This window comes from Rhinatrema bivittatum, chromosome 19 (genome assembly GCF_901001135.1).
Source record: "Rhinatrema bivittatum chromosome 19, aRhiBiv1.1, whole genome shotgun sequence".
Classification (NCBI taxonomy): Eukaryota; Metazoa; Chordata; class Amphibia; order Gymnophiona; family Rhinatrematidae; genus Rhinatrema; species Rhinatrema bivittatum.
Genome location: NC_042633.1, coordinates 26714899 through 26734811, shown reverse-complemented (window position 1 = coordinate 26734811; position 19913 = coordinate 26714899). Strand labels below are relative to the sequence as shown.

At 49.4% G+C, this 19913-nt stretch overlaps 1 protein-coding gene across 1 annotated transcript in view; it reads right to left on the bottom strand.

The window, feature by feature from the left end:
• Window positions 1-19913, bottom strand: part of XAB2 (XPA binding protein 2) — a 56703-nt gene that overhangs the window by 26912 nt on the left and 9878 nt on the right. The window contains 4 exon segments of the mRNA XM_029584909.1: window positions 7333-7452; window positions 10636-10787; window positions 11256-11400; window positions 17744-17908. Coding sequence (XP_029440769.1) covers window positions 7333-7452; window positions 10636-10787; window positions 11256-11400; window positions 17744-17908 — 582 coding nt within the window.

Here is a 19913-nt window from a genome sequence, read left to right as displayed (position 1 = left end):
GAAGCAATCACTCCCTCCCCCTCCACCATGAAGGTGCGTGGTGCTGTCACCAGATCAAAGGGAAGCACCTTGAACTGAAAGTGTTCCTGCAGAACACAAAATCAAAGACACCTCTGACTGGCCTGCTGGATAGGAATACGAAGGTGACAGGATCCAGGGAAGAAAAAAAACTCACCCTGTCGGACTGCCATCAGGATGGACCAAAGGGTTTCCATGCGAAAATGAGGGACCTTGATATCACTGTTGATCCTTTTGGGATCGAGAATGGGCCTGGAAGACCCACCCTCCTTGGGCACCAAAATAAATGGAATAAATGGAATAGCTGCTGAGGCTTCTCATCCTCTATATAGCACAGGAAACCTGAAGCAGAAAGCGAAAGAATTCCAGCGAAAACTCTTCCCAATCAGTTCACGTCAAGTCCGCTGGGAGTTTTCTCCACTAGAGCAAGCAACAGAAGATCCCCAATATCCCCCTCTGAATCCATGTGCACCTGCTCGCGCCCAGTAAAACCACGGAAAGCCAACCTAAAATGGCCACCACACCTGCCCAAGCTGGCACACTGGCAGTATTCACAGGCTCCAGATCTGGGCCGTGACTCCTCCGAAGCACTCCTTCCCAACTGTGGAAGAGACTTGCCAACAGCCACGGGAGGCTGGGAGCACTCCCCCAGCACGTACACAGGCTGCACAGAACGGCCCCATAGAGATGGCCGATCGCCTGCTCCCACCTGTGCCACAATGGCGATTTATCAGCCCCTTCTCCATTAGCGGGCTTCCTGACGGCCCACACACTGCATGGACTTGCTTCAAAGGCCCCAACCCCCACCCCAAAGCGAGAAAAGCCAGAGAGAATGCAAGCCGTACTAACATGTCAGTACGGTGGCCCGTACGGTGGTCAGGTGCAGGTGACTCGCTAGAAGGCCTGCATATTCCTGCAACACAGAAACAGCACACGCTGCAGCTAGTTTTTTGTTTCTCAACAAGCTTTGTAAAGGGCAGACAGAAGGGAAAAGAAAATTATTACTTACCTGCTAATTTTCGTTCCTGTAGTACCATGGATCAGTCCAGACAGTGGGTTATGTCCCCAATCCAGCAGATGGAGTCAGCCAAAGCTTCGAGGGGGCGTCACCATAAGTACTACTACCCCCTCTGCAGGAGTTCAGTATCGAGTATATCAAAGCCCGAGTAAACAAACAAACCCCCGGATTGGATCAAGTTTAAAGTAAACGGCAACCATAAGCCGCTAAACCTAAGTAAAGAACTGCAACCTTCCCACCAACCGGTAGGAGGTGATGCAAACAGCGTGTCAACCCAAAGGGAACTGTGACAAACAGTGAAAAAGCTGAGAAATCGTGAAAGACAGAAAACACGCCAGTATCGTAGAAGACAGCCAAGCAAGATTAGAACCCAAACGTGGTGGGCGTCTGGACTGATCCATGGTACTACAGGAACGAAAATTAGCAGGTAAGTAATAATTTTCTTTCCCCTGTACGTACCTGGATCAGTCCAGACAGTGGGATGTACCCAAGCGTCCCTAAATCGGGTGGGGTCCTGCGAGGCCTGCTCGTAGAACCTGTTCGCCAAAGTGTCCAGAGACAGACAGGAGAGGCGAGGTGTAGGCGATAGTGCCTCGAGAACGTGTGCAACGATTTCCAGGTGGCTGCTCTACAGATTTCTTGAGAGGAAACCGAACGAACCTCCGCCCAGGAAGCCGCCTGGGAGCGTGTAGAATGCGCTACAATGCCGGGTGGGGGGAGTCCGCCCCACCCAATGTAGGCGGCAGCAAAGCCGGCTTTCAGCCGTCTAGCAATGGTAGTCTTCGAGGCCTGAGATCCCTTCTTAGGCCCAGACCAGAGTACAAAGAGGTGGTCGGAAGTCCGGAACTCATTTGTAGCCTCCAGATAGAGGAGCAGGGTGCGCTTGACATCCAGGAGTCGTAGAGCCCTCGGCTCAGAAGATGGGAAGGACGGCAGTTCCACCGTCTGGATTCACATGGCACGCCGATACCACCTTCGGCAGGAAGGAGGAAACAGTGCGAAGAGAAACTCCGGAATCGGAGAAACGGAGGTAAGGCTCTCTAACAGACAGGGCTTGCAGCTCTGAGATGCGGCGCGCGGAGCAGACGGCCACCAGAAACACCGTCTTGAGGGTGAGATCCTTGATCGTCGCAATCCGCAGTGGTTCGAACGGGAGCCCCGACATGGAACAGAGGACAAGGTTGAGACTCCAGGAGGGACAAGGATCCCGCAGCGGAGGCCGCAAACGCTAGACACCCTTGCGAAAGCGAACAATGTCCGGGTGTTGCAGTAGAGAGCCCCCGTCGCGCAGGAGCGAACCAAGGGCGGCCACCCAAACCCAGAGCGAGTTGTTGGCGAGCCCCTTGTCCACCCCCGCTTGTAGAAACTGGAGGATCTGAGGAAAGAAGCCGTAGCAGGGCTAGTGTTCTGACCAGTACACCACAGCTCGAAGACCTTCCGGACCCGAACATAGGCCACCAACGTTGAAGTCTTTCGGGAATGCACCAGCGTTGACACTACCGCCTCCTGGTAGCCCCGGCGTCGAAGGCGGTGCCTCTCAAAAGCCAGGCCGCAAGACAGAAGAGTTCTGTCTGATCGAAAAATACTGGGCCCTGGTGCAGGAGGCGGGGGAGATGTCCTAGTCGGATGGGTCTGACGATCCCCAGGTGGAGAAGGTCCGCGAACCAGGGACGTCTCAGCCATTCTGGCGCGACGAAGATCACATTCCCCTGATGAGCCTCTATTCTGCGGAGCAGTCTGCCCACCAGGGGCCAAGGTGGGAAAGAAGATTGGCTGGTCACGGAAGCACTAGGGCATCGACTCCCTCCGCTCCTCGCTCTCTTCTGCGGCTGAAGAAACGGGGAGCCTTGGCGTTTTGTGCGGACGCCATCAGATCCATGTGGGGAATTCAGATCCATGTGGGGAATTCACCGCTGGACAAGGAGGAGCATAGCCTCGGAGAGGGACCATTCTCCGGGATCCAGAAGCTGGCGACTGAGGAAATCCGCCTGGACGTTGTCCATGCCTGCGATGTGCAAGGCCGCCAGGCGGACCAGATGATGTTCCGCCCACTGCATCAGCATCGCTGCCTCGAGTGCGACGTGCGGACTGCGAGTGCCGCCCTGGCGATTGATATAGGCCACCGTGGTCGCGTTGTCCGATAAGATCCGAACCTCCCGATTCCGAAGGAGTGGCAGGAAGTGTCGCAGAGCCAGTCCGACCGCTCTGGTCTCCAGGCGATTGATGGACCACTGCGTCTCCTCCGCGGACCACGGCCCCTGCGTGGCGCCGCGGCCGCTCCCCAGCCGACGAGGCTGGCATCGGTGGTGACCACCACCCAATCTGGCAGATCGAGGGACACGCCGCGAGCCAGATTCTCCGGATCCATCCATCAGGCCAGGTTGATCCTGGCAAACTGCGGCAGGGGGAGGAGCATCTGGTAGTCCTGCGACAGCGATTTCCAACGGGAGAGAAGTGCTCTTTGTAGGGGCCGAAGGTGCGCAAATGCCCAAGGAACCATGACGATGGTGGAGCCCATCACCCCCAGGAGCTGCCGGTAGTCCCAGGAGGTGGGAACTGGTAACGCAGAGAACCGCTGTATGTGTTCTCGCAGGGCATGCGCTTTGTCCTGTCGCAGAAAAACCGCGCCCCGGCGGGTGTCTAAGGTCGCCCCCAAAAAATCCGAGCGCTGCGAGGGCACAAGGGAGCTCTTGGAGAAGGTCACCACCCATCCCAGGGACTGCAGGAACTCTATTACCCTGGCCACCGCAGCTTGTCCATGCAGGAAAGACTTCGCTCGGATGAGCCAATCGTCCAGGTAAGGATGAACTAAAATACCCTCTTTCCGAAGAGCCGCCGCCCCAACTACCATGGTCTTGGTGAAAGTGTGCGGTGCCGTCGTCCAGGATCTTGAACCGGAGAAGACGATGATGCTCCCGGCGGATGGGGAGGTGAAGGTAGGCCTCCGTCAGGTCCAAGGAGGCTAGGAACTCCCCTCGATGCACCGCCGCAATCACTGAGCGCAGCATTTCCATCCGAAACCGAACCACCCGGAGGGATTTGTTGACGTCCTTCAAGTCCAGGATGGGCCGGTAGGAGTCGTACTTCTTAGGCACCATGAAGGAGATGGAATAATGGCCCAAGCCCACCTCTCCGGAGGGCATGGGCGCAATGGTGCCAATTTCCCGAAGCCTGTCCAGTGTCAACTGTACCTCCCTTCGCTTGGAGGCCGATCCGCAGGGGGAGAAGATGAACTGTCCCTTTGGAGCGCGGACCAATTCCAACGCGTAGCCGTGTTCTATGGTGTCCAAGACCCACTGGTCCGAGGTGATCCGCGCCCACTCCTTGTAGAAGAACGCCAGCCGTCCTCCGATCCGGGGACGGTGGAGTGGGCGAGCCGAACATCATTGGGAGGACTTGGGAGAGGGTTGTCCCGCTCCCGAGGCAGGAAGCGCAGGCCTACGCCCGCGAAAGGAGCGCAACCAGGGCTGCGACCTGTGGACAGAGGGCCTGGAGCCCGCCGGTCTGTAGTTCCTATAGCGCCGTTGCGCCCTGGATCTGGTGCGGGAGGACGAAAACGCCCTGGAGGGCCGGTACCTGTCCTCCGGCAGGCGATGGACTGCGTTTTCCCCCAGTGACTTGATGATCTGGTCCAAATCCTCTCTGAACAGGAACTTACCCCTGAATGGCAGGGAACCCAGGCTCGACTTGGAGGAAGTGTCCGCCGCCCAGTTGCGGAGCCATAGAAGGCGACGCGCCGCCACTACCGAGCCCATGGATCGAGCCCGGACCCGAAACAGGTCGTAGGAGGCGTCAGCCCCGTACGCCACCGCAGCTTCCAGCCTATCCGCTTGGGCGGCCTCCTCGGCCGGCAGAACCCGAGAGGTGAGAAGTAGTTGCACCCAGAGAAGACTCGCCCTCTGAGCCAGCGAACTGCACATCACCGCCCGCATCCCCAGCGCGGAGACCTCGAAGATCCGCTTGAGGAAGACTTCCAACTTGCGATCCTGCGTATCCCGTAAGGCCGCGCCACCCGTCACTGGTATGGTCGTCCTCTTCGTGACCGCCGACACCGCGGAGTCCACTTTCGGTACCTTGATGAGATCCAGGAAATCCTCCGGAAGCGGATACAGCTTCTCCATGGCCCAACTGACCTTAAGGGAAGCCTCCGGGGCGTCCCATTCCCTAGTAAGAAGCTGCAGGAAGGAATCATGGATGGGAAACGCCCGAGCCCTCAGCCGGAGGGCTGCCAGCACCGGATCTCCCTTCTTGGCCGACGTGACGATGGCGGGCGCTACTGGAGCGGGCGGGTCCGGCGGCGGATCGAGATCCAGCTCCTGGATAATGAGTGGAATAAGTTCGTCCAGCTCTTCCCTCTGGAAGAGACGCAGCGTGCGCGGATCGTCCCCCTCTGTGGTGGAATCCCCTTGGCCCCCTTCTTCCAGGTCCGGCCTAGGAGACGCTGGGCCTGTCACTACTCCCCCGGAACCCACCAGAATCCGGGTGCGATCGGGAGGCGGGGTGGCCCCCACACCCGCCGGGACGGGGGGGGCCTGAGAGGGAGGCGAGAGCCGCGGGACCTTGGCTGGAGACGGTGCTGCGGGAGCGTCGAGGCCCTGCAAATACGCAGTGTGAAAATCCCGGCCTACCTGAGGAAGCCCCGGAGGGGGGGGACCCCGTAGGATCCTGGACCGTCAGGCTGTGTTCCGGCAGCAAGTTCGGTGGAGAAACCTCGGGGGAGTCCCTGTCATCCAGCGCTGCCTGAGTCCCCTCAGGGCGCTGGGCATGTAAAATGGCCGCCGTTCCCGCCAGGAATGGGGGAGGGGCCGGCCCGCGCCGCCCGGGCATGCCTGTAAAAAACGAAAATCCGCTAAGGGACTGCGACGGGCCCTCCCCCCCGGGGAGGCACCGAGCACAGATCCCTTCACGTGAAATCCGCGATCCCGGCTCGCCGCAGGCCGAGCAACGTGCCATCCGCGGCATCGTGGGCCCTGCTGGCAACGGAGGAGACAGGCAAAATTAAAAGAAATGCCTCAGGGGGGGGGGGCCGCGAAGGAAAACGCCGGTGCGGGGGGGCCCGATCGGCCTGCACTGCCCGCCGATGAAAAACGGTGCCGCGGGGGGGGCCCTCCTGGCCTCACAACCCGCCAACGAACCTCTCCCCGCTCACCTCCGTAGCCCACGAGGAACCGGCAAAATGGCCGCTGGTGAGGGAGAAAAACGCGGCGGAGCCGAAGCAGCCGCGAGCAAAATCAGCTGTAAGGAAAAACACAGAAGAATGCACTTACCCCGGTTCACAAGGTACAGCTAGCACAGAGAGAGAGATAGAGAGAGAGAGGGAGAGACAACGCAGAGGGAAGTCACGCCGTCTCAAAGTGAACCCTCTTTAACTTTTTTTTTTTTTTTTTTTTTAAATAAAACAAACTTGATCCAACAGAAAAGTGAGAGAAAAACAGAGAAGACCAGCAATCACTGTAAGAAATGGTTTAAAGCAATCTGGAGCAACCCAGATTCCACTACTCGCATCTGCTGGAGTCAGAAGATACTGAACTCCTGCAGAGGGGGTAGTAGTACTTATGGTGACGCCCCCTCGAAGCTTTGGCTGACTCCATCTGCTGGATTGGGGACATAACCCACTGTCTGGACTGATCCAGGTACGTACAGGGAAAGGCAGAAAGAGGCAACAAGACACAAGAAGGGGAAGAAAGGAGTGTGTGGGGGCAGACTTGAGAATCTTCTCCACAGCACCAAAGCAAACTTCTAGTTTAAATGTTTGGTTTTTTTTTTTTGATCAAGTCAAGGAGAAACCTCCCCCAGGCTTTACCAAATCCCCTCTGGAACTGGGAGCTTCCTGGTGGGCTCGTTCTCCTGGGTGTATCAGGGCCTGGCCCTCAGCTGCATCAAGGCTGTCATGGAAATCCTACTGCACCACCAGTGAGTCCTGCCAACTGCTGGAGGCAGAGAATCCTGGAGTTTCTCTGTGTTGTACCACCCATACAAAGTCTGCGTGATCTGCCTCTATTTGCTGGTAGGCGGACACAACCACCTGCTTGGACTGGACTGGTATGGCAGGATGAAATGGAATAGAAGAATCTCAACTGAGCAGAATGGATGAGCCAATTGATCTTTACCTGTCCTCATTTACTTATTTTAAGAGCCCACTAATCTTCCAGTCAAGCAGTATCCAATGTACCTACATCATTTTAAATGGATGTTTCTCTAACTTGTTCTTAGCAACCTCCAATGACCATAATTTCAGCACATCCCTTGGGAACGTGTTCTATTGCCTGACTGTCCATTATTGTCGGGCTACTTACATCTTCAATCTGTCCATTCTCTTCATAGAATTTGGCAAAAGACACCCAGAGTCCATGGGGTTTCCCAGTGGCTTTGACGGGATCCACGGTCTGAACTGCCTCTGTGTAGGTGTTTATAATCTAAATAAATAAAAATGAATAACTGGAGATCTCATTCTTTGGAAAAGTTTTGATGCAAGAAAAAACAAATTTCATACAGTTTTTAAGATCTGGACTATACAATTAAACCACACCAACAAAACAATCCCATACCAATTTGTTCCAAAAATACTGGCAGTTATTTTTAAATAAAGGTTATTTGTTTACCTGCAGTCATTCTCGAAAGATTGCATCCAATTGGAGTTGCACTGAACTATCATGCAACCAGTCATGTGGTCAATCTGCTCTTGATGCTCATCCTTGGAGAAAGACCCATGTCAGACAAAAGGACGAGTCACTTTTTTGAGACAGATTACAACATCAGATAATGATCACAAGATCCATCTAGTTTCTGTTTCGCATTCCTACTGTACAGCCAACTTGAATTATGGCTTTACTCTTGCTTCTCCACCACTAAGAATCCTCTGATGCTTGTTCCATGCTTTCCTGAATGCAGTTACTGTTTTTGCCTTCACTGATGGGTTTTACCTTCTACTTGATTGGTGATGGTAGGCGTCAACTGCACTACAGTGAACTCTAAAAGTTAGTTTTCATACCAGTCTCAAAGATATAAAAGCAGTTTGTGTGTAGGACAGGAGAAAAGACCTAGGGCCTTTCCCTCACACCACAGGGCAAACCTCCATTTAAAACTACACGACCTTCTGATGGAAGCCTTTCTAGTAGCCAGATGAATTTGAGATTCATCCACCGAAAAGTTCAGGGAACCCAATACAATTCTCTCAACATCCAGACTGTGAGAGCTAGGAACCCGACGTTGGGGGTGTGCCAATATTTCCTGGTTCTGTGTAATGAGACTTGGAGAACTCCCCAACCTGACTGGTTCCCTGATGGACATCTCCCAGAGGAGCAGGAACCAAATTATCTCAGCCAATAAGGAGCTATAAATATCATGGTCTCTGCGTTTTATCAAGATCTTTGGCATCAGAGAAAATGCATACAGGAGGCCATTTCCCCAATTTATGGAAAAGATGCCTGAGGTTTGTTTACCCCGTGACCCTCTCCTGGAAGAAAGCTGAGTAATCTTTTGGATGAGATGTAAATAGATTTACAACAGATATTCCCCATTCACAGGATATCTGAATTGCTACCCCAAGACTCAGTTTGTTCCAAGGATATTGTACTTGCCAGCCAGATAGATAGCTTTTAAATTCATTCTCTGCAAAATGGCCCAAGAATATATTCTGACAAGCCGCCTTACTCAGAAGGCAAGATCTTATTCCTCGTTTATGTAGTATACTTGGTTGTCAATCTGAATTAGATACATTTTGATGACCAACTGATCTTTGAAAGCTTTTAGAGAGAGTTCCAGATTGCCCCCAGCTCTACAAAAGAAATGCCATGCTGGGTCAGACCAAGGTCCATTGAGTCCAGACTTCAACTTGGAAAACAAAATATGAACATACTGCTCCCTATAGTCCTATCTCCTGAGCTCTCCCCAGGACCAGAGTCCGTCGATAACAGAATGCTAGTTGTAAAGATTTGAGGAGTTTACAGTTTGAAAGCTCCGCTGATTATGGCCACCAAATCAATGGAGGAAAGGGTGCTGAAAACCATATATAACAGGGCTAGCCCGATCTGCACCCCGCAGGACAGAGAGGGGGCCACTTGGCTCCTTGCCTCTCTCCCCCATACAGCAAAGATGGCTGCCATTCCTGCTCTGATAAGGAACTCCTGGCGGAAACAGAAAAGCAGCCAGTCCTACCGATGCGGCTCCCCCGAAAGCGGCAGCAGTGGCACTTTCACATCCCCCTGCTTTTTCAAACTAGAGCAGCAATAATCTCAGTGGGTCCCCCTACCTGAGGGGGAGTGCCCCGCACCCAGTGTCAAGTGCGATCTTCCTATGCTCAGCCACCAGCATAAGTCACGGGGGGGGGGAACCTGAATGCAAAAGGAGGCCGCCCCAGATATCGGCCAAACAAACATCGCTGCTTCCCCACCCCAGTGCAGCCTTTACTGCAGGAGTCAAGCTTGCTTTTTTTTTTTTTTAACTTTATGAAGAAAACATTCCAGGCTGAAGCAATCACTAAAAGGATGCCTGTTCCCCACCCCCGATTCTAAATTGCTGTGTTTCTTTTTTTTTTTGCCACATGAAAGGTTTCCTGGGAAGAAACCAGGAGGGGATGTGATAGGAAAGGTTAGGCATTAATATAATCCGCAGGCTCCTCCATTGATTCCCCTTCATCTAGCCTAACCAGCCTCAATTCAACAGCATGGAAAGCTTGCTTATCATCTGCTGGAGACAGAGAATACTGGCAGGCTGAGAGCAGCATGGGTGCCTATAAGGGCTAATGTCAGCAAACCTGTTGGTCTCTGTCTCCATCTGCTGGTCGGTGGTCATAATCTGTTCATCTGGACTGCTCAGACTGGAATGAGGAGGAAACAAGAAATTTTCTTGATGGCTCTTTGAAGCTGACAAAAAGATTGCTGGTGTTGCAGAGAAAAAAAAAAAAAAAAAGAACTGAGAAGAGCCCTGCAAGTGCACTCACTGATACAGGGAGTCCCACACATGCTCAGTAGAGCTTTCTACAAGAACATGAACTTCAATTAAAGCTACAACCCAGGCTCCATCGGCTGATGTCACCCACATGTGAAGACTAGCATACCCTGTTATTTAGCAGAAGGCACATGGAGGGCTTTGATCAGTTAAGAAGGAAGCCAACCAGTGTTAAAGCACAGAGGGATGACAAGAGAAAAGAGTTGGGCCCCTCATATCGGGCTGTGGTACTGAAGTGCTGCAGGGTGCTTGGGGCCCAGAGAGTTGTAGCTGAATGGAGTGAGGTAGGTACTTTCACATTCAGCAAGGAGTAACCCAGAATCATTAAAAATGATGGCAGACAACGATTTCCAGGACCATACAATCTGCCTATTCTTCCTTCCAACTGCAAGAAGACAGACCCATCTTGATCTTGTACTATTAGGGATCTTTGTCTAGCTGATGGATAGAGACCTTCATTTCCAGTTTTTATATTTTACCCAGATATTTATCAGTGTCTATTACAAAAAGAGCAAAAATAGGACAACATTTTTCCAGATAAATATTTTTGTTCTTGTAATACACACTGATAAATTCCTTGGGAAAATAAACTAAAAACAAAAAGAGGTCCCTACTGTTGGAGTCAGCACAGCCTAGGGCCCTTCGGTTACCTCTCGTGGCTTTCCCTCGTAGAGCTTCACCCTCTTGTGCCACTCGTGCACGTTGTGGGGGTTCTGCCGCAGCAGTACACTGTTCAGGAGCAAGGGACGACGAGTGATCAGATGTTCAAAACGAGCCAGTCTCAACTCCAGGTCCACATCATCTGGCAAGACAAACCCAAGCATGGGCTTTAGCACAAGCATCAGCCCCGGGGACAGCCTCCACCTTTCTCACACCACATCTGCTGATACGAGCCACTCTCGGAAAGTCCGACAGGCATGGGACCCCCATATCTGAATCATTTCACATCCAATCAAGTGACATTACAAAAACACTTGCTAACCAAGCCACCAGACACCTTGAAGCTTCATATTCTACTTATTCTGAATTTAAAAAGTGATTTTACAAGAAGAGGGTAAAAGCGGGAAGCCACTGAACAGACATCACACAGGCAGGGCACGGGACGGGGGAAGAGCCAGGAATGGAATTACTGGACCCTTCCCACAGAGTGCCAAGTAAAAGCTCTTTGAGCCAGTCCTGGCACTTGAAGCTGTCTAAGGTGAGATGGGAAGGTGCACTGGATGCAAATGGTGACGACGACTCTGTACCTGCCACACCATGCAATGCTCACCCTCCTCCTCCTTTCCCAGCTCAGATGTGGTCTCCATTTTGGCTGCTATCATGCTTTCCTCAAACTGGGCATAGCTGTCAAACACCTGTGTGAAATCTCGGACTGTCATCACCGTCTGGATTGCTTCCTCATAGACATCTCGAGCCTGAAAGAAACAGAAAAAAAACATGAGAGAGAGACAGTCATGCACCCCTTGGGTGCAGCTCCTGAAAAATGAGATGCATGTATTTCCCCCAAGGTCAAAGCACCTTCAGACACTAGAAGGCACATTACTTCATCTGATTGATGTAGCCATGGTTAGCACTCTTACATCAAACATGGGATGGCCAGATACATTACATCACTAGTTTTCCTGGCTGTGAAGATTGTTTCAAAGCTTGGTGGTAAGACATGGGAGGAGGACTGGGTGGATTAAAGGAAAATTGGTTCTTCCCTGCTAATTTTTGTTCCTGTAGTATCACGGATCAGTCCAGATTCCTGGGTTTTGCCTCCCCACCAGCTGGTGGAGACAGAGAGGTTTTGACTGACTCTACCCTATAACCGGAGGTGCCACCTACAGTCCGTCAGTATTACACTGTGTCAAATCAGAACATTTTAAAACCAATAAACTACTTTAATTTGAATTTCATCAGAAAACCCTGCAACTCACCCGTCCCGCTCACTAACCTCCAGCGGAATTGGACTGTAAGGTTTACAGGACAGGAACAACAGAGCACTATTACAAGCAGGAATACTAGAACAGGAACACAGACAAGAATCAAAGGCCTGATGGGTACGGCTTCCATGGACCAGCAACTGTGTGCCTTTTATAATGTCAATTTGGGGCACACCCAGTGCTGGTCCAATCGGGATCTGCTGTGTTTATCCCGTGCCCGTTTGAGCTCTCTTACCTCTTCTGGGAAGGCATTCCATGTGGCCAGCACTCCTTCCATGAAGATAATGTTTCCTGACCTTGCTCTTGAGTCTTCCCCATTTGAGTTTCATCTCATGACCCCCTAGTTCTACAGCTTCCTTTCCATCAGAAAAGGTTTGATTCTTGTGCACCATGAAGCCCCTTCAAGTATTTTAAACTGTGTTCCAGGGTGTACATATTTAGGACCTCCAGTCTCCTATCTTTCTTTGTAGACCCCATTTCATTTTGGTTGGCTCTCTCTGAACCACTCCCATCCTGTATCTACCCCTTTTAATTTCTCTGTTTATGCTTATTAGGGCTGATATTCAGTCGCTGAGTGGCCGGATACACCTATCCGGCTAACTTAACTGGGTTATTCAGCGGTGCAGCAACGCTGATGAACATACCCGGCCGGATAGGTATATCCGGCTAACTTTAGACCAGCCCTATGGCATGGCCATGGTTAGCTTCACTCCTGCCCCCAGAAGTCTCCTGACTTAAAATCGTGGTTTAGCCATTTACACAGATAACTTTTCAGTTATCCGTCTAAATGGCTTTTGACTATCGGCCCCATTATGTTTATTAAAATTTCTTAATTGCCTATGCACCAGGCCCAAGGCGATGTACAAATTCAAGCATACATAATTCAAGTGACATAAAACAAAGATATCACCATTAAAATATACAGAAAGCTTGCAAAAAAATGCAAAACACAAAAAACAATGAACTTGCCACCAGAAAAAAGCTATTATAGATGCACTGACTCAACTGCATCTAGCAGAGAGGGAAGCACCAGTCATGAGGGACCGCCCTCTCAGTTTTTGTTCTGACTCCATCTGCTGGAAGGGGGACATAACCCACAGTCTGGACTGATCCTGGTACGTACAGGAAATAGCTATTATAGAACTGCATCTAGCAGAGAAATGCCCGTTTAAAAAGCACTGTTTCAACGTAGATTTAAAAGGTTTTTAAGCAGTCCAATTGCCTAATCTCCTCCGGCAATGAATTCCAGAAGGTGGGTGCAGGAACAGAAGCAGCTCACTTTCGGATAACAGCCAAGCGGGCCTGTCAAGCTGAAGGAAATGTCCACGATCTTAATGCACGAGTGGGACAATATAACCAAACCAATGCATTGGCCCAGGGAAGACTGGCTGAGCTGATTCCTTTGAAGACAATCAATCATGCCCGATTTATACTGGACTCATTGAGCTACTGGGGAAACGTGATCCCTTTGCTTTTTCTCTAAGACGAGCAGCAGCATTCATAAGAAAAGTGAATGGGTTTCCATACCTGATTAAGACCCAAATAAGCGATGTTACAAATAGTCGATTAAAGGCAATATTGAGGCCTGGATCACTATATGAAAAAGTTAGCCTTATCCAACATATGTTTTAGACCATTCAAAACATACAGCTTGAAAAAAACCTGATTTAATGACAGACTTAATATGACAATGAAAATTTAAGTGAGAGTCAATCCAGACACCCAGATTTTCAATACTGGAGCGTAATCGATGGTAATAGAAATACATTTCATCTTAGCAGATGATTTTTGGACCAGCAAAAAGTTTGCCTTAAGACATGTTTAATCTGAGTTTGTTGAAAATGAGTATTAAATACTGCCATTTGATTTGCCGATTGCTTATTATTATGATCTGTACACCATATTTAAGAATTAAAACCGTGACACTGGCTCAGAACAGCTTCCTGATTTTGATGGAAACTTTTTTTTTTACCCCCAGAGTGCATGCATCTGATAGTAAATAAAGGAAGTATGATTGCAATCTATTTCTGGTTCTTGTTTTTAAAAGCATTTTTGATAATGAATCCTGGACAGATCTTCGGTGAGACCTCACCTGAAAAACTATGTTCAGTTCTGGAGACCTAATCTCAAAAAGGATGTCTATTTTTATTGTAAATGTTTCACTATATACCACTAAATACTTTTAACTATATCTTCAATTCAAAAATGGTTATTTTAATATTCATTACCTTCCTGTAACTAATACCTATATGCATAAGCTTACGCATTGCCTACGTGATCTAATGGCCAGCTTTAAGTATTGCTATATATGGTATTGCCCTGGATACTGAAGAATATGTATATTTATCCTATCATGCTCTAACTATACGTCGTCTTTGGTTCACTTGCCTTATGTTCATAAATGAGGAAGTTTTTTTTATCTAGCTGCATATCCAGAGCCTTGTCAGCCACAATGCATTAATACAGGCAGGAATCTAACCAGGGAATCCCCTCTAGATTACTGGTGTGTGTTACCTTGCTCTTAAATTAAACAGTGCAAAGTAGGTTAAAGGTAGGACAAGTGTCGGTCTCAAACCTTATGACAGCTGTCCGCACAACTAATAAAGGAATTCAAAGCTGGAACCCCTGAAATTTTTGACAGGCCCAGCAAGCTTTTTTTTAAACTTTATTTTTAGGGTAATTGCTGCTCTGCGCAGGTTAAGCCAGTTAACATGGGTTACCCCCATTTCATCCTTTAGCCGCTGGGGGTTCCTCTGTGTTTATCCCATGCCCTTTTGAATTCCATTACCATCTCTGTCCTCACTACCTCTTCTGGGAGGGCATTCCAGGCGTCCACCACCCTTTCTGTGAAAAAAATACTTCCGAATGTTGGTTCTGACTCTACCCCCCTTAGAGCTTCATATGAGCCAGTTTTCTTTCCAGCGAAAAAGGTCAGACTTTCGCCCATCACATACAGCTCCTTGGATTTCTGCACCACAAATTCATGACTCTGCACTTCTTGGCATTGAATCCCAGCTGCCAGACCTTCAACCACTTCTCAAGCTCTCTCAGATTCCTTTTCCTTTCCTCTGTTGCAGATCTTAGTGTCATCCAAAAAAAAAAACCCCTTTTCCTTCTAACTCTTCTGCAATATTGCTCACAAAGATATTGAAAAGAACTGGTCCCAGAAGCAATCCTTGAGGCACTCCTCTTAGACTTCCCTCATCTGCGTAGGCTCCATTTAAGACTACTCAATGTCTTCTGTAGTCAACCAATTTGTAATCCATTCCACTACCTTGGGATCCCGCCCAGGCTTTTCATTTTGTTGATGAGTCTCCCACGAGGGACCATTTCAAAACCTTTGCTGTCATCCAGAGAAATCATGTCACGTGCTTAGAAACATAGAAATGACGGCAGAAGAAGACCAAACGGCCCATCCAGTCTGCCCAGCAAGCTATGCACTTTTTTTTTTTCCTCTTACTTGTTACGCTTGGCTCTTAGTACCTTTTAGTTTTATTTCCCTTCCACCCCACCATTAATGTAGAGAGCAGTGTTGGAACTGCATCTAACTGAAAATGTAGCTTAGTTAGGGGTAGTAACCGCCTCAATAAGCAAGCTACACCCATGCTTTTGTTTACTCGACTATGTAATTTAGTCCTTGTTGGTTCTGAGAGAGAGAGAGAGAGAGAGAGAGACACTCTTTTCTACATTGCCCCTGCCGGTGAAGCAGAGAGCTATGCGTTGAAGGTGAAGTAACAGACTTTCTCCCCTGCCGTTGAAGCAGAGAGCTATGCTAGATATGCATTGAAAGTAAAGTATCAGGCTTATTTGGTTTGGGGGTAGTAACCGCCATAACAAGCAAGCTACAACCCGCTTTTTTGTGAATGCAAATCTTTTTTTTTCCACATTTCCTCTTACCGTTGAAGCTTAGAGCAATGTTGGAGTCGCATTAACCATGTGTATGTATATTGAATAAGGGTATTATCTCCAGGTAGTAGCCTTCATTCCCGCGAGCCACCCCCTCTTCATTCACGTCCTCTAGACTTGATGGATCCACAGTGTTTATCCCACGCCCCTTTGAAGTCCTTCACAGTTCTGGTCTTCACCACTTCCTAGTCACCCAATCAGATTTGTTTGACATGACCTTCTCAGATTCGGTAAGCCATCAGATTGACACTATCCTTTCCTTTAGCGGTCTCCATTACATTTTCTCACCACTGAGGTAAGGCCAGCCAGTTTTCAGCCTTCTTCTCTGCCACTTATGTGACGCAGGACCACAACCTCCCTTCTCCAGTCTTGCAGCACTAACCCCATCTCCAAGGACTTCAGTGGACCCACCAGAACATCTCTTAGCCTCCTCAGTATCCTGAATTGAAATTCATCGGGTCCCATGGTCTTCTCCACTTTCAGTTTTGCTAGTTATGCCCACTATACTCTGTAAACAGGGTGGTATCTCCAACACCCCCCCCCCCCCCATCGGCACGTTTGCCAACCAGCGCCCGTCCTTCTCCAAGGTCTTCTGTAGTGAAGTATTTATTGATCATTTCTGCTATTTCCTCAGCTTTCTCCACCCACTGCTCTGTCTCCTTTCAATCTTACAAAGGCACCTCTGGCCCTTCTCCTTTATTGGATAGATTTGAAAGATGTTTTGTCACCTCGCTTTTCCTGTTTGGTAATCCGTTCTTCCACTTGAGCTTTTTCTATCCTGATTTCTTTTCTCGCCTTTCAGTTTCACCAGATATTCTTCCCTGTGCTCCTCTTTTTGAGTTCCTTTCTACTTTCTGCATGCTGATCTTTTTGCCTTTTTTTCCACCTCTTTGGGGAGCCAGATCGGTTTATTTTCCCTTTTATTTAATCTCTTGCATAAAAGATTTGTTATCATGGCTCCTTTTCAATGTGATCCACTCTTATTCCACTTCTCCCAGGGTTTGAGCTCCTTTTCGACTTACGTCCCCCATTTTACCAAGGACTTTGATCTTCATGTGACGTGTCTCCATCTTGGCTGTTATATCAAACCATTCCATCTGACTGTCGCTGGTGACAGGACCTGTACAATAGATCCTTGGAGAGAAAAGGTTAGAGAGAGTGAGCAAAAGCTCCGATCCACTGAAAGTGGAAAAAGAAGCCAAGTTAGCAGGCAACACTGGTCTGGGGAGAAAAAGTTGTTTGTGCCCCGGTGTGGAAAAAGAAACTGAGGCACATTGTGGGGATGCAGAAACTACTGCTCTTGCCCAGAAGGACTTCTGAGAATTTGCTAGAAAGCACTGGGGAAAAATCCAGTCAGTGCTAAGAAACGACATCACACATATGTGAGAAGGGACAGACCAATTGGTCCTTATCTGCCATATAACATAGTAACAACCAAATGGTCCATCCAGTCTGCCCAGCAAGCTTCTTATGGTAGTATCTTCCGTGCCGTGCAGGTTGCCCCCATAAAAACATGCTGCTATGTTACTATCCCACCAGTTCTGCAAACAGTAGGCAACACAAACATCCCACGAGCCCACCAGAGGAATGGCTCCTACAAAAAAAGCGTACATACCTGAAGGGCACAGTCCCTGCAAACACCAGGAGAATTATTTATTTTAACCATACTTGACTACTCACCATGGCAACATATAATCGAACACACTATACAATATATATGTACACAGCCCAGAGGCAGGCACAGCTCCTGCAAAAGTGCTCACTTCAGGAGCGCAACCTTTCCAAACCCCAGAAATTATGCCCGCACTCCACTGGCACAGCCCAGGCAAGTAAAAAAAAGATAAAATAGTTTGCATTTATGATAAACAGGTGATGGAAACCTCCCCTCTCCCTCCCACTGCCAATGCTAGCACTACAGAGAAAATACCTTCTCGAAATGGCCACTTCTAATGTAGTAGTCTGCCAAGGAGCACCAGAGCTTGCCCAGCTGGTCTGTGAAGCGGGTCAAGCCCCCGCGGATAATCGCGCCCACGTTCAGGGACTTGACTTTGTCTGGATTCTGGGAGATCAGGTTACACAGCTCGTGCCACAGCTGAAGGAAGAAAAAAGGTAGGCATCATGCAGGCAGGGAGGATCTTATACAGAGAAATCACCCAAGGGCATCTCAGCAGGAGTATTACATACAGGTAAAACAGAAGGGCATTGGGTGGGTATTGTAGAGAAACATTACAGGGGGACAGGGACTGCAGAAAGTGGGCTCTCTCCTACTGGCATCTGTGAATTCTGAGACTCGTCTTTCTTTCTAGGCAAGCAACTCAAAGGGCGCTTCAGGAAGCTTGCAGGTGATCTTTTTACCAAAGCAGCATCCTCTAACATGAAGGGAGGACATTGCTTCACAACCTGCAGCAATTATGAGCCCACCGCTACCTCTGGCAGTCAGAAAGGGAACTTTTTCATATTAACATAGTAACATAGCAATGACGGCAGAAAAAGACCAAAATGGTCCATGTAGTCTACCCAGCAAGCTTCCCAAGGTAGTAAACTGCTGCTCGGTGCAGGTTACTCCCAAGCTTTATTTATTCCCATCCTCTTGCCTTCACTTGCAGATGTGCAGCGTTTTTTCGCTTTCTCAGGATCACCATGCAGAGAGATTTTAGACAATCCATGCAATGGTTGATCAGTCATGAAAGGCAGATTGTAAATAAAAATAAATAAATAAATTAAATATTAGAAATACCGCCTGGGGGTAAGAAACTCGGCAGAAGCCAGGCATTACATGGCAGATACAGCACTACAGAAAATCAAAGGAGGACAGTGCATATGGCTACAACTAAGGCCCAAACGCAGTAACTACTTAGGCCCTCTGTAGTGCAGGAGCACTAGAGGGGATCAGTTTATAAGAGGAAGATTTTCATCGCAGGACACGGCCTGCCTCCATGCCCTCTGACCTTCCAAACATTACATTATCACTGTGACAATTATACTGGAGGAGAAAGATACCAGCCATGTGCCACAACCCTGGAGCTGGGAGTTCCCCTGCTGATCCCGTCCCCTACCCCTCCAGACAAAACCCAACTAGCTAGCGAAGTAATCTTCAAACAATGGAAACTATTTTCCAAGGTCTGTAGTTTGAGAGGGGGAAGAGTTTTAACTTTTCCTTCCAGCTGAAGCCAGCAGCAGCAGCAGCGCTGGGATCCTGACACTACGCGGCTTCATTTACAACAGACCTAAAGTCTCCTGTTGCTGCTAGTCAGGCCCAAGAGCCATGCACCAGAACCCCGTAGCACCTGCTCTAAATTCGGCCATCAGGTGACATCCTTATTGACTACCACATCTCCCAACTCTCTCCCCTCTTTGCCCAGGGCCTGCAAACACTTGCTGCACAGCAACCTGGAGCATGGAAGACCCAATCCAAGAACCTTCGGCACAGAAGCAAAGCGGACTTGCCAAAGGGCCAGGGGCCAGCATTATAACTTCATTTCATTCAGCAAAATTGTTTACCTGTAACAGTGTTCTCCGTGGGGAGGAGAGCAGACAGCCACACAAGTGGAGTGACATCCCCCAACGGCGCCAAGTCACAGCCTGCTCTAAGCTCAAAAAGGACCTGAGCGTAAGTGGGCATTCCTGCACGCATAACCTCAGCCTATTCCCCAAGCTGACTTTCCATGGACAGGGAGGAAGGGGTGTGGTTGTTCGTTCATGCTGTAAACGAAGATTTAGGTTCCCATGATTGCAGGGTTCCAGAAGAAGCCCTGGCTGAGGACTGGCGCTGCCATGGGTCCTCGTTTCAAGATACATCAGGGGTATCTTCGCCTTCCATCAAGCCGTGATGTTCTTCACTCTTTTCAAATCACATTCTTGTACATGCTCATAAATTCGAGCACTCATAGATCCAAGTACTTCCAAGTAAGACGCTGGTGCCAAGATCCAGTGGGTTAACCGGATCGAACCAGACTCAGGCTTTGGGCATGCCAACTACACCCTTGGCTCCAGACACACAGCACTTTTTCTTCTTGTACACCAGCAAGCCCTTCAGGGCCTGCTCACGACAATTCCACATCTTGCTCGACCCCTGCTCTGCAGTGGATCCTGGAACT